This window comes from Bradysia coprophila, unplaced genomic scaffold (genome assembly GCF_014529535.1).
Source record: "Bradysia coprophila strain Holo2 unplaced genomic scaffold, BU_Bcop_v1 contig_324, whole genome shotgun sequence".
NCBI classification, from domain to species: Eukaryota; Metazoa; Arthropoda; class Insecta; order Diptera; family Sciaridae; genus Bradysia; species Bradysia coprophila.
Window position 1 is genome coordinate 3,584,047 of NW_023503584.1, and position 12,234 is coordinate 3,596,280.

A 12,234-nucleotide genomic window follows, 5' to 3' on the forward strand; every position below is an offset into this window, starting at 1 on the left:
AATTGTGCAATCTGTAATGCTTAGTTTCCTCTTACCAAAAAAGTACTCCGTGTGAGAGACAAAGTTGAATTTTGTCAATTTTTTCTTTGTTTATTTGACAGTTTGCTCTCTCACGGCTCTCTCACGGAATACTTTTTGTAGAGTGGAATGGACACTTAACGCATTGAGATTATTAACACAGAACCTAATAGTTCCCATTCATACTTTCAGACTTGTAGTAAAACGAATAACTGTGGAAAATTGTGCAGTTAGAGAAATGATTCGGAGGTCCATTACTGACAAAATTTGTGAGTAATAGCCGAGTTGCATTGGGATATTAGCAGGTTATATAAAGCAGAATCGGCGAGCATACATTACATACCAATATGTTTTTAGGTGCTAGAAAAGATTGCGACGACACAAAATTGTTTAATTAAACATAAGCAATGCAGAAGACGCAGCGAATTAATCAATTCTCTTAAAATAATTAGGCCCCTCAGAAAAGCAAAGCACACAGAAAGAAGGTTTTAATATCAGAAATTCGTTCTTTCGTGGAAATTTGCTGTCTTATTCGGATACACAAATTAACGGCGACATTCAAAGAAAAATTGTTGCCGGATATGCATTTCGATGTACACGCATCAGTCTTTTTTTCCATTGAATTAGATAAGGGAGACAGTTAAATAAACAAATATCGAAATCAAGTCAAACTTAATAAACGTAAACTTAATATAAAATTGAAAACGGGAAAAATGAACTTAATAAAACATAATAAGTGAGTACATACCAGGATCTGTTATTATTGTTTGATTGTACGATGTTGAAGTGGTGTGGTAGGTGATGACAAATAAATTATAAAAAAAATTAAAACTTTTAAACGCTTGGAATTTATGTTGTTCTGTCTTTTATGTTTGTTTGTTCTTATATTAAGATGTCTTTTATTGTAAAAAAAATATTTCTACGACTAACTTGAGTGTCTGTAATACTTTTTTGGTATTTTAAATGAAAATTAAAACTTTTAAATAAACAAAAAAACAGAGAGAAAAAATCTTTGCCTTTATAATATGGTGCGGTACCGTGCGATTTATTCGCGTTTTTTTAGTTCATTGCTATCTTGCGAATAAAATTTCATTCTCTGATGTGTTTTTTTACTTCTTCACAACTTATGAGCCGTATGTTTTCTGAACGAATCTCATTATACGAAGAGATATATGAGTATTATACCGTTTTTATTTTTTACTTTACCAATGAACCCTTTAACGAGCGAAAACTTTCATTGAATAATTTGCTCTGCAGTGGTCCGCTGGTTAGACATAATAATAATTTTTCAATTAATCATCGCATCGCATACAATTTCTGTCAATTGGCAATTATTACAACAACAAAAAAAACCTTTGGATTCTTTTTGTTTAACAATATTGTAGAACCGAAAGCGGGGCGTTCAAACTGAAACTGAAATTCCATCGACTTTTAGAACGGTACACTGACAATCTATGTAAAAATGTTAACACTCATTCCAATATTATTTTATATTGACGTAAGAGACCTTGTTTAATTGCATCAATTTCACTTCGATTCAATACAGAATTAACTTCCAGAAAATTGTCTTTTTGACACAAAACCGTATATTGCACTGTTTCGCCATTATAATTTTCTTAGCACACAAAAAACAACATTTCGACTGAACAAACTCTCAACACATTGTTTACATTGTCACACATTTTATATATTTTTAATATTTATTTTGGAATCAGCCATTTTTTCGAATTTTTCGAGTAGATATTATACACCATGGAATCCGTTTCACTCTGTTATGTTTTCGTTTAGAACAATCTTTTGTTCATGTTAATAATTTCGGTTTCGATCATAATTTCCATTTGGTAAATTAGTTTCGTTTCGTTTACTCGACACCACTTCCATTCGATTGCGAACGGTACACGTCTTATACACTACAAGTTGTTGTTAATTTAATTAAAAAATAAAATGCAGAAATTAATAATAATGTTCTGAACGAGTAATTCCATTGAAACTTTTACAGAAACCACAGCACACACACATACACATGAGCATACATTGACGGAAGCATTTTTTCATGGATAGTACAATCGTCGTGCCATTTACAAACCAATACATTCGCATTTCATAGTACGCACTCTTTCGGTAATACCGTCAGAAATTTATAATAATAAGTCAAGAGTCGAGACATTCAGAGCGAGACATTATGTGATGTAGTGCATCAGATGCAATTTTATACAATGTCAGCAAAAAAGTAAATCGTCAAGAGCTATGCATTCAGATGCATGTAGTAAAAAAATTAAGATACTTAGTCAAATACAAATTGGTTTTCGCAATTAACCAGACCTTTTTGGTTTTGAAATTCAGAAGCTTGTCTACAACACAAGGCAATCTACGAATTTCCACGGTTTGGATTATCGTTGTGAGTGGCCAAAAATACAAATTTTTTTTATCTGATTGCGTCAATTAATGCCGTCATCATTTGACAGCTGTAACATAGTTGCGTTAAAATAGATAGACTGATGTAAGATATCCTTTGAATTAGAGGACTTACATACGTTGTAAATTAGTTTGTTTGAGTTTTACCCTAAACTTTATCTTAACACGCCTATAAAATTACTACATCCAAATCCAACGAATAGAAGAGAGAGACTAATCGGGAATGCGTTAAAGTTGGAGTTTCGGTAGGGTCATCAATTTATCTGCGTTTCTTCAGATTCAGTTTGACATTTTCCGTAGTACACCCACAAACCCAGTAAGTTCTTGGAAGTCTAAACAATACAATGTACGTCATTCATAATACAAGAGCATATCGTTTCGTTGTGAAAATTTTAACCCCACAACAAAAAATGTTACATGTCATTCTGACTATCATTTTCCAACATACTATAAAGACATGACCGCGCACAGCGATATTTCACTACATCACCTAGCTATCGTAATCCATACGTATGCAACATGATACAGCACTAAGCATTAAAACATAATTTAGATTTCGCTGGAAGTGTTAGTGTGAATGGATCTGAACCATTGTCACACAATCACACTTTAGAGCGTGTCAGTATGCGTGTTGTTATACATTCTAATTAGGTAGCTGAACAGTGTAACCAACGGAATAAAAAAATTTCTCTATATTTTTTCCAACACAAACAAAGTTTTGAAAATATTTTTCTGTGTTGGAAATGGAAACGCTGGAAAAGAAAACGCGAGGAATGAATGGTACATTTAATGATACATAGATGAATTTGTGTGCGTTCAAGTTGGGTGTACCGTTTGTTTTGCCCACTATGTTTTGTTCGGAATTTTTGCATTGATACAATAGTTATTAGTTAAATACATTACTACTATGCTACAATCAGATCGAGTTAGACCAGTAAATACGTGGACCCTATTTTAGAAAAAAATCACCTGACACCTGACCTGTATGCCTTTTAAACCCGAAATTCATGAAAACAACTAGAACTGTGCGCCCGTCTGAGTCGATGACTTCAGCGGCTAGGCACAAGGTGATGGTTATCGACGGCTCGCTCATGCTAAAATCTACTCGGCTTCGGGCTTTTTCTCCGAAAAGATAACAAAATTTAATGAAATTTGACATTTTAGTATAAGAAATTGTCAAGTAAATGACTTTTTCTAAAGCTCAAATTAATTAAAGTTTAGACTATTCAACGCAATTTTCTTGCAGAAATCTAACTTGTTTCTAACATTACAGGGCAACAAGCTGAGCGCCTAATGTTGACTATTAGTCCAACTATTAAAAAGTTTCGTTCGCTTGGTGTGATGGTCATTGGAATACACAAAACAATTCCTGTCAAAACTGGCATCTCTTTTGAGTAAGACTTCCAAAACTCACAGATGTTTTTCACTACAAAAAGTGAATTTCAGACCTTACAATTGTTCACCTTCAATAATTCAGCACATTTGCAAATAATAATACTATTCCCTACTATTTGGATGGGTCAGGTCCCTTGACTGATGAAATTTAAGATTGAGTTATTTTTCACTCAAGAAACGATGTGAAACATGATTGTAATGTGATTATATCTTGCAAAAAGATAGCCTCGTGCGACCATTTACACTTGTTTTTTGGTTTATGTCCGAGTGAAAAAAAAAAAGAAAAATTCATCCGTAACCATTTATAGAGTGAATTTCTGCTGTAAAACGATGGACTTTCAGTCAAGGGAATGAAAATATGACAATCTCACAAAACTTAGAATGGCATTCGCCATAATAATGAGCTACCGTTCGGCGCACAGCTCTCAAAACAACTGAGTTAAACTGTCACATACGGCTATTCATCTGTTATCGATAACGACTACAAAAATAATGACATGCTCTTGGTAATAGTCTTTTATGCAGTAAAATACATGTAAAAAAAATTGAAGTACAAGATTTGAAATCAATTAATTAAAAATGCTTTGATCTATGGAAGTAATAGATCCTGTTATATGATTGTCCTCTGTAACTGGTTAAAACAATTTTAGATTTATAAAATACGGATCAGGTTATGTAACGCAAGACGCAAGGTTCTGAAAGAACAGGTTTAGACACTTTCGAACACAAATCTTGACAATTTAGACATGTATATTGTTTGAAAAGTCAACTTGAAAACCAAATTTTCTTGATGAGTTGAAATCGTCATATAAAATTTTCCAAGCCTAGTTGGCGCTTCAGGAAAATTTTGATTCCACTGACTAGTCGACTTCGTGATCAACTCGAAAGTTTCTTAACCTGTTCTTTCAGAACCTTGATGTGACGTTGTATATTTTCATCTTTTATGGAACTGGTTTAGAGTTTGCCAGTAATTGATCAAGTCATACTGGCCCATGGGCCACTGAAGAAAGTGTGTTTGAAAAAATATTGTTCCATAAAGTTTTAGGATGAAGAGACCTTCAATTTCGGCTCCACATACCCCTCGAAGATACTATTTATTTATACGAATGATGTCAATCCAACAAATACATATTATGGAGTATGAGAAAATTAAATTGGGCTAATAGTAGAAGGATTGCGTCGACAAACTTTATTTTATTGAAGTGTGGTTTTCAGCTGATTTACTCAGTTCCATTGCTTTAAGCTTAAACGCAAGTACAAAAATGTTCCAAAAATGTATAAAATTGAAAATCTAAGAATAATTTGGGAGCTTTCTGCTGATGACTCATGAAACACATACTCCTTGCGTAGTTAACAATCAAAACAAACAGTTTGTGGATTATCTGTTGAACAAACAACTGTAAGTAAGTCTCAAGCAAAATAGTGTACAATCAATAATATAAGATTATGCATCTCTTGCCAAAATTGTTATCGAGACGTTTGAGCATTGCTGGTCGAGCCGACGACGAGAACCGTAATCAAGATTACAATTTTGACAAGAGATGCGAACACTTTTTTATCTGATTTATCTGATCGATTTGTCTATGTCAAAATAATATGAAAATGAGTGCGTTTGAATCCCTTTTTAAAATCGTTATGTCCTCTGCGGTGACATTATACCATACCTGTTAGTTTATATTTATTGTATAAAATAACACAAAAAATGAACGATCTGCCCTTAGTACAATTTTTTTTTGTTTCAACAAATTTAAAAGAAATAACTCCGCAGAGGTCACCTCGTAGTTACGTTGGCTTTCTTTGACTGGAAATATTTACAAATGTCTTCTTAGGGAAAACTTACACTTAATATATTGAAAAATACAGAGTAAGGAAGAATTATCTCAATGGTATCGAAAACCGTTGACGTTGTTTTTGAATGTCCCCTTACACCAAATACATATTTTATGGACCTTCCTTAAAAAAAATATCGACGCTTTCCACCAAGCTTTACAGCGTCGTAAACGCAACGAATAAACCATAAATTAATTAACTTTACGTTCCTTAATTAGCGACATGTTATCAAATTATACGAAATTTAGCGTTATTATCTTGACGAAACATTTACTTGAACCGATAAAATCAAGTCAAAACTGGAAAATGCGGTCGGAAGCAAAACATAAACGTACTACAATGGTAAAGTCGCTCGAAACGATAATATGGTTACAAAGTAACGTGAAAATAGAAAATGTTCTTGCTAAATCTAGCCAATCCCTTTAGTCACATTACGAATTATATTCTTCAAATTCAGTCGCATAAAACCAGAGAAAAGGCATATGCGTGTCAACTGTTAATTTCCATAATATACAGGCACAACAGATATACATGTAATCAATACAATCTGGGATAGGTCCAAATATAATCAGAAAAATTCATGAAAAGAATATATGGGAGAGTTATGTGTACAGCAGCAGTTATATATAGGAATGTGTTGTGCCAACCAGGTCGATTGTTAATAAATTGATACAAAATCAATTGCGAGTCAGATTTTTACGTTTTACGAGAAAATTAAACAAAAATCTAAAAATAAATTACCTTGATCCCGGTAGGAACATTGATCCGTTGATGAATACTGCTCCTGATAACAGAATGTACCAACATGATGATAGTTCACCGGTGCTGTAATAAAAATTGATTGCTAAAATTTCGAAATAATTTCGTTAGGTAAATGGATAATTACCAGAATAGGACGGCATTTGCTGAGTATTTTTCGTATCGCACAATTTTACACAATGCACGTAATATTGAGTCCCGGTAAGTTGACAGCGGTTCCAAACTATGCAGTCCATAGTAGATAATCTGCAACTCCTAAAAATAGTTAAGTGGTATTAGACAAACATGTTAGATTCTTCCCAGGCTTATATTTATTAGAGATAAGTAGTTTGGCAAAACTGATATGGAACGTTCATTGTATGCATCGTACATACATGGCATCGCATAATCTCGCACACGGGCCAACATGTGTTAAACAATTCTCCTACGGGTAAATTTGGCACACGGGCAAAATTCGCTCTTTTCAGTGAAAACGGAATTTGTGTGCCAACTTTTAGAGGGTTTGCTACATTTGGTGTTTGTGTGCCAAAAGTATAATTCGTGTGCCAAAAATGGAATGCGTGTGCCAACCACTAAAACGTGTGTGTCAAGTTGTAGAAAGTATTTTTCAGAGTATTTGGAGGGTCTGGGAATTGGAAAAAATATAATTCGTGTGCCAAAAATGGAACCCTTGTGCCAACCTCTAAAATATGTCGTTGTGGTATAGTTGCAACCATCACACAGTGGTGGGCCTTATATCTTCTCACCGTAACAAAATTTCCTTTATTTTAAAAGAGTAACATGTTCTATGACAGCTTACACTGTACATTAACAAAAAAAAATGTTAGAAAAGTGTAAATTATAAACGGAATACTTCTAAAAGAACATAAGGAGATGGTTCTAAGTGCGTCTAGCACCAAAATTTGTAGATTTTTTCTATAAGAAATTTTTAGTATACAAAACATTCTCTTCTGCGTCGATCGAGAATATTTTTCTTTCAAAACCTAGAAACCATAGAGTTACACTCGAGAGGTAGCATGGTAGCGCTTCGTACATACCAATTTTGCTTAACCTGAGACGAAAAGGTCAGGGGCGCAAATTGCAAAAACAGAATTTCCGTACAAAGAAAACCAAAACCAGACTCCTTTTCACATTTATTGAACTTCAAGGAAACATCCTGCGGGGAAACATCATTTAGAACGACAAACAGAGCTATAGCTCTTCCCTTTCCCGCACATCGCGTAAAGTGGCAAAAAAGAAAAGCTGTTTCGACCTCGCGAACTAGCGGCGGTCACAGGTCAGAATGGACTGACCACCTTCAGTTGCTTCCGCTAGCCTCTTACACAAGACAGCAGCAAAACTTTCCATGAACAAGTGTAAGATAGTTTGCATTGAGACATTGCCATCTGCTGATGCATTGCATGGTGGCGCTGATGCTAATCGGCACCTAAAAAGTACACGGGCACCCAGACATGTTTAAAAATGACAGCGCCACCATACCATCTCTCGAGTGTAACTCTATGCTAGAAACACAGGACCTTCATGTAATTTTAAATGGTTTCCGTTACTAAGAACAAAAGCACGTTTTTTTCCATGCCTTTCTACAGGGGATCAAGCTGAATCTTTCATAAACCCTTGGACATCTGTTATCGACAACAGTGACAGAAATAAGCAGTAAATTCATGCTAGCACTCTATTATATAGGAAAATTTACATTGAAACAAATGAAGTAAAAGATTTTGTCAGAAGAAAAGAATATACAGATTTCATCATACTATGAAAGCGATCTTAGTGGTTCGAAGGTTTTAAGTCGATTGGAAATAGCTACAACAAACTTAACTGGTCCTTATGCCTTCTATTTAAAATTAAAACAAAGTAAAGTAAGCCAGGCAGGAGTAGTTGAGGAAAGTACGTACAAAGGAGTTACCTAAATACACATTTATTCGAAAAAACGGAAACTTGGGGAGCCAAGTCAACCTATTTTTGTTTTTGTTTTTGTTGTATTAGGAATAGATAGGACTATCGGACTCTTACAAAAATTGTCTGAAAACCTTCACACCTCGGCTTCAGTCAATTTTTTCCCGACGAATCACAAATTTTATTATATCTACAAGGCAGCTCTGCCTTGCTAGTATCAAGATAAAGGTAATAGCTTTAAACCGAGCTTCATCTAGCTATCCCGTTTACGTATTCATTTTATGCATTATGTATGTGTTTTGCACCAAAATCGAAAGCCTATCAATTTAGTTCGCTTGTCAAATTGACGCTCCAGCTTGTTTTTGCTCTACTAATGTCGTATTTGACGGGAATGTAAAACCGTAAGAAAAAAAAAATAGCAAGGAAAATGGATGCAGGGCATCGATTCATGAGCCCGGCTTGGGGGTCATAAGAAATTCCATTCTTCAAAATGTTCCGAATATTTACCCAAATTATAATGAATTTCAATTGCAGAAATTCATAATATAGATTATAATCGAATTCCTTACCTGTAACGTTCTTTTATCCGGATGACAGCAAAGGGCACGGATGAATTGTTGATCTATAAAATCCGTCATACTTTATTCACATTGCCACAAATAAATCTTATCACTCGAATCTGTTCTTCTTGGTAACATTTTGATTATAATTTGTAGTTTACACCAATTGATAGAGTTAACGCTTCGCACTCATCACGTTTGAACTGATCTTCATAAATTTTTTCTCTTCAATAAACGATACCAATGTGTTTCATCACAATGTTGTGGTAAACAAAGAATTTTTATTGCATCTAAAGTGGGTTATTTCAAATATAATAATTTAATATTATTAGCTGGCTGTTCTAGTTTAGCTGCTTTGCATAATATGGCTATGATATAGCCATCATACGTTCTAAATGTTGTGTTAAAACAAACGTTCCAGGGAATACGAGATCAAAAAAAAAAAAACATTTCTTCTTTAACGTTATAATTTTCCAATCGTATCGAATATACCTCCCATTACCATTATTGTTATAATTCTTACAGCTCTCGTCAAAACACTGTATGTGTATCATGTATGTTTTTCATTAATGGTAACTAATTATAAAAGCAAATCGACAAACGAAGAGGAAAAAACTGGAACTTTGTTTTCTTTAATAATCGAGCGGTAATATGTTGTATTTCTTCTTCTTTTACACACGCTTTTGTATGTAGTACCATAGTTTGAACGTTTTGTTTTTTTCTTCGTTTTTTATTTTTATGTTTAAATTGCACATTTAATTCCAAACAAAATGAAGAAAAACCAGCCACAAGAAAAGTGTGTCATACAAAACCATCATCGCTTTAATGTATATATAAAATCCATTGTTTTGTATGCCGTTGCGGATGGTATTTTATTTGGTTACCCGCGCATAAAATCATTCCAAGCGATTTTCTTCAGAAGAAAATATAGCAAAAATGTTAACCTTTCACGGACGGTAGACATATCACTCGTGGTATTGGCGAATCTTTTACTTCTAAAGACCGAAATTTTTTGCGAATCTTTTACTTCATTTTCTTTTAACATACTGGATACTCATACCATATATTTGACAATTGTCAGAAAGCTCGTCTCTTATTTTTGTTGTCTCCTTCCGTAAAAGGTTAACTCTTTAGCACATGAAATTTAATCGAGGCAAAAAATCGTTGAGTTTCAATTAAGCTGAATCGAACATATAAGCGACAACAATTTATAAATAGCGTAACAACTACCATTCATCATAAAAGAAGCATGGTTGTCTTGCCATTCATGTAAATCACTATGAATATTAATTCATTTAGTTTTTGGTCAGGTTGTTTGGACGTTTTTGTCCATGTTAATTCTTGTCAATTCAACTCAAATGCTTTTTTTATTCATTTTTAATTTAGAGTCATGACGTAACAAACTTTAGTGGTCCAACTGTAAAGAATCTAATACAATTGCGACTGTCAATATAAGAAGCTTTCATCACTATGTTAATGAATACCACGAGACCGTAAGTCAATTATGAATTTACATTATGCTGAACTTTGAATGATTCAGGTGAACTGTGAGCAGACACAAAACGAATTATATTTATGCCCTCGTAACTTTAGGCTGAAAAGATCTTTTCGAGACGATTATAACCATTCGAAATATAGCGTTATTGTCATTTATTCCCGTAGAGCCATTCTTCAACTCTATTTCATATAAATAATTGTGCGATTACACCATATCGTCGAGATGAACGAGATATTGCTTGCTGATAAAATTTAAAGCGAAGAAGAATTATAACGTCTCCTCTATATAGTGTTGACGATGTGAAAAATGTGTAACACAATTGTGTAAAAGAAATGATGTTTTTTCAGCAATTATTGTTGAAGATGGTATGGATGATAGTAAATTCTTCTTTTTTTATGTTAAATGTGTGATGAAATGTGTGTTAAAAGGAGGTTACATTTTGTTTAATTAGTTTGTTATTATTATGGTCATCGTAAGAAAACGTAGAGAAAAAACAACAATGTGGGAGGTTATTTCTTGAAGGCTATTTTTAGATGACTACACTTGGACCGGAAGTTCTAGAAGAATTGTATTTTGATGAAACACTTTTCATATTCCTCGCAATTTGCCACTTTGTTTTGGTTTCGAAAGACCGATTTTACCTTCGATTTTTCTTGTCTTTTTCCAGTTCAATTTAATTTTTAAAACAATTCCTGCAAAGCAGCTCTCACTTTAAACAGTTCGCGCATACCGAATTTAACTTAATACAAAGCAAAAGATTTATCGAACAAGTTTTCCGCTTTTTTCGAATTTTAGTCCCATCTCTTTCACAGACAGTAAAAAAAAACGCTTAAACAATTTCCGCAATATCACGTCATTGATTAAAAATCTTCGAACACCGATTGAGTAATCTCCACAAACCGATTAATTCGCACAAATTCAAAATGAAAATAATCAAACAAATTTCGTACAAATCCACAATCACAGAGAATTATTAATTTGATAATCCAACAGATACAGCACACCCCACGGTATAGTGCGAGTGAGTGGTATAAATTTTGCTAACGAAATCAACAAAAAAGTACACAAACAACCGTCCGTCGTGGAAAAAAAAAATTGAAAACACCACACACCTAAGCAAAAGGCAGGTTTATTATGTTAATAGCATTGGTAAAATACACGAATATTTGTTGCTATAAGCAACTGACTGTAAAATTGTATGAAAATATGTTTTTTTTCTTCTGTGTTGCTTCTTCTTTTTTCATTTAACAGCGAAATGAATGAGTTAGAGGTAATAGGTATATGTGTGCGATGCAATTCAAACCAGTTGTTGTGTGTGAGACAAAGAAGTGTAATGGAAAAATATACCAGGTGAATGGAACAACCGAAGGTATACCAACAGACTATAACATGATGAGCATGATTGTTGAAGCTTGTCCGTTACAAAGTAAGCGATTGAAGATCGGACTATTCAATTTGCGGTTATTTTGAATGAACGGTCAGAAATATAGTTTGCAATGAAATTTTGTTTTCAAATTTTAACGACCTGTTTCTGTACTTTTTTTTTAAAGAATTTTTTACTCTTTTGCAATTCGATGATCGCAATTTTCTACTCCAACTGCACTACCGAAAGACACACCAATGTTCGATTAACTTAATTCTTAATAAGACCTTTTACAATTACACTCACTAATGCTGCTTGTGGAATCAGTAACGCTCGGAACAGGTCAGGGATCCCGAAACCTGAAGCTCAGATTATTTGAATCAGATTAGAACTGAGCCAGAATTGAAAACTTTTTACTGACCTGAGTCCCATATCTGAAAATTCAGGCAAACCAGGACATCCTTCCAGTATATCTGGGATTTTTCAGGTATACCTGGTAG

The 12,234-nt window shown here is 33.8% G+C and overlaps 1 protein-coding gene across 4 annotated transcripts in view; it reads right to left on the reverse strand.

Moving 5' to 3' along the window:
* Positions 1-11,401, reverse strand: part of LOC119079457 (rap guanine nucleotide exchange factor 2) — a 34,184-nt gene extending 22,783 nt beyond the window's left edge. The window contains exons 1-4 of one of the 4 annotated variants that reach the window (XM_037187380.1): positions 11,013-11,401; positions 8,883-9,163; positions 6,545-6,672; positions 6,400-6,483 (exon numbers count right to left, since the gene is read on the reverse strand). In XM_037187380.1, the coding sequence (XP_037043275.1) occupies positions 6,400-6,483; positions 6,545-6,672; positions 8,883-8,951 (281 nt within the window). In that variant the 5' untranslated portion in view covers positions 8,952-9,163; positions 11,013-11,401. Of the gene's footprint in view, positions 1-766; positions 2,022-6,399; positions 6,484-6,544; positions 6,673-8,882; positions 9,164-11,012 lie in introns of those variants that run through there. The other 3 variants (XM_037187385.1, XM_037187384.1, XM_037187382.1) reach the window with 3 other exon arrangements.
* Positions 11,402-12,234: the final 833 nt, after the last annotated feature.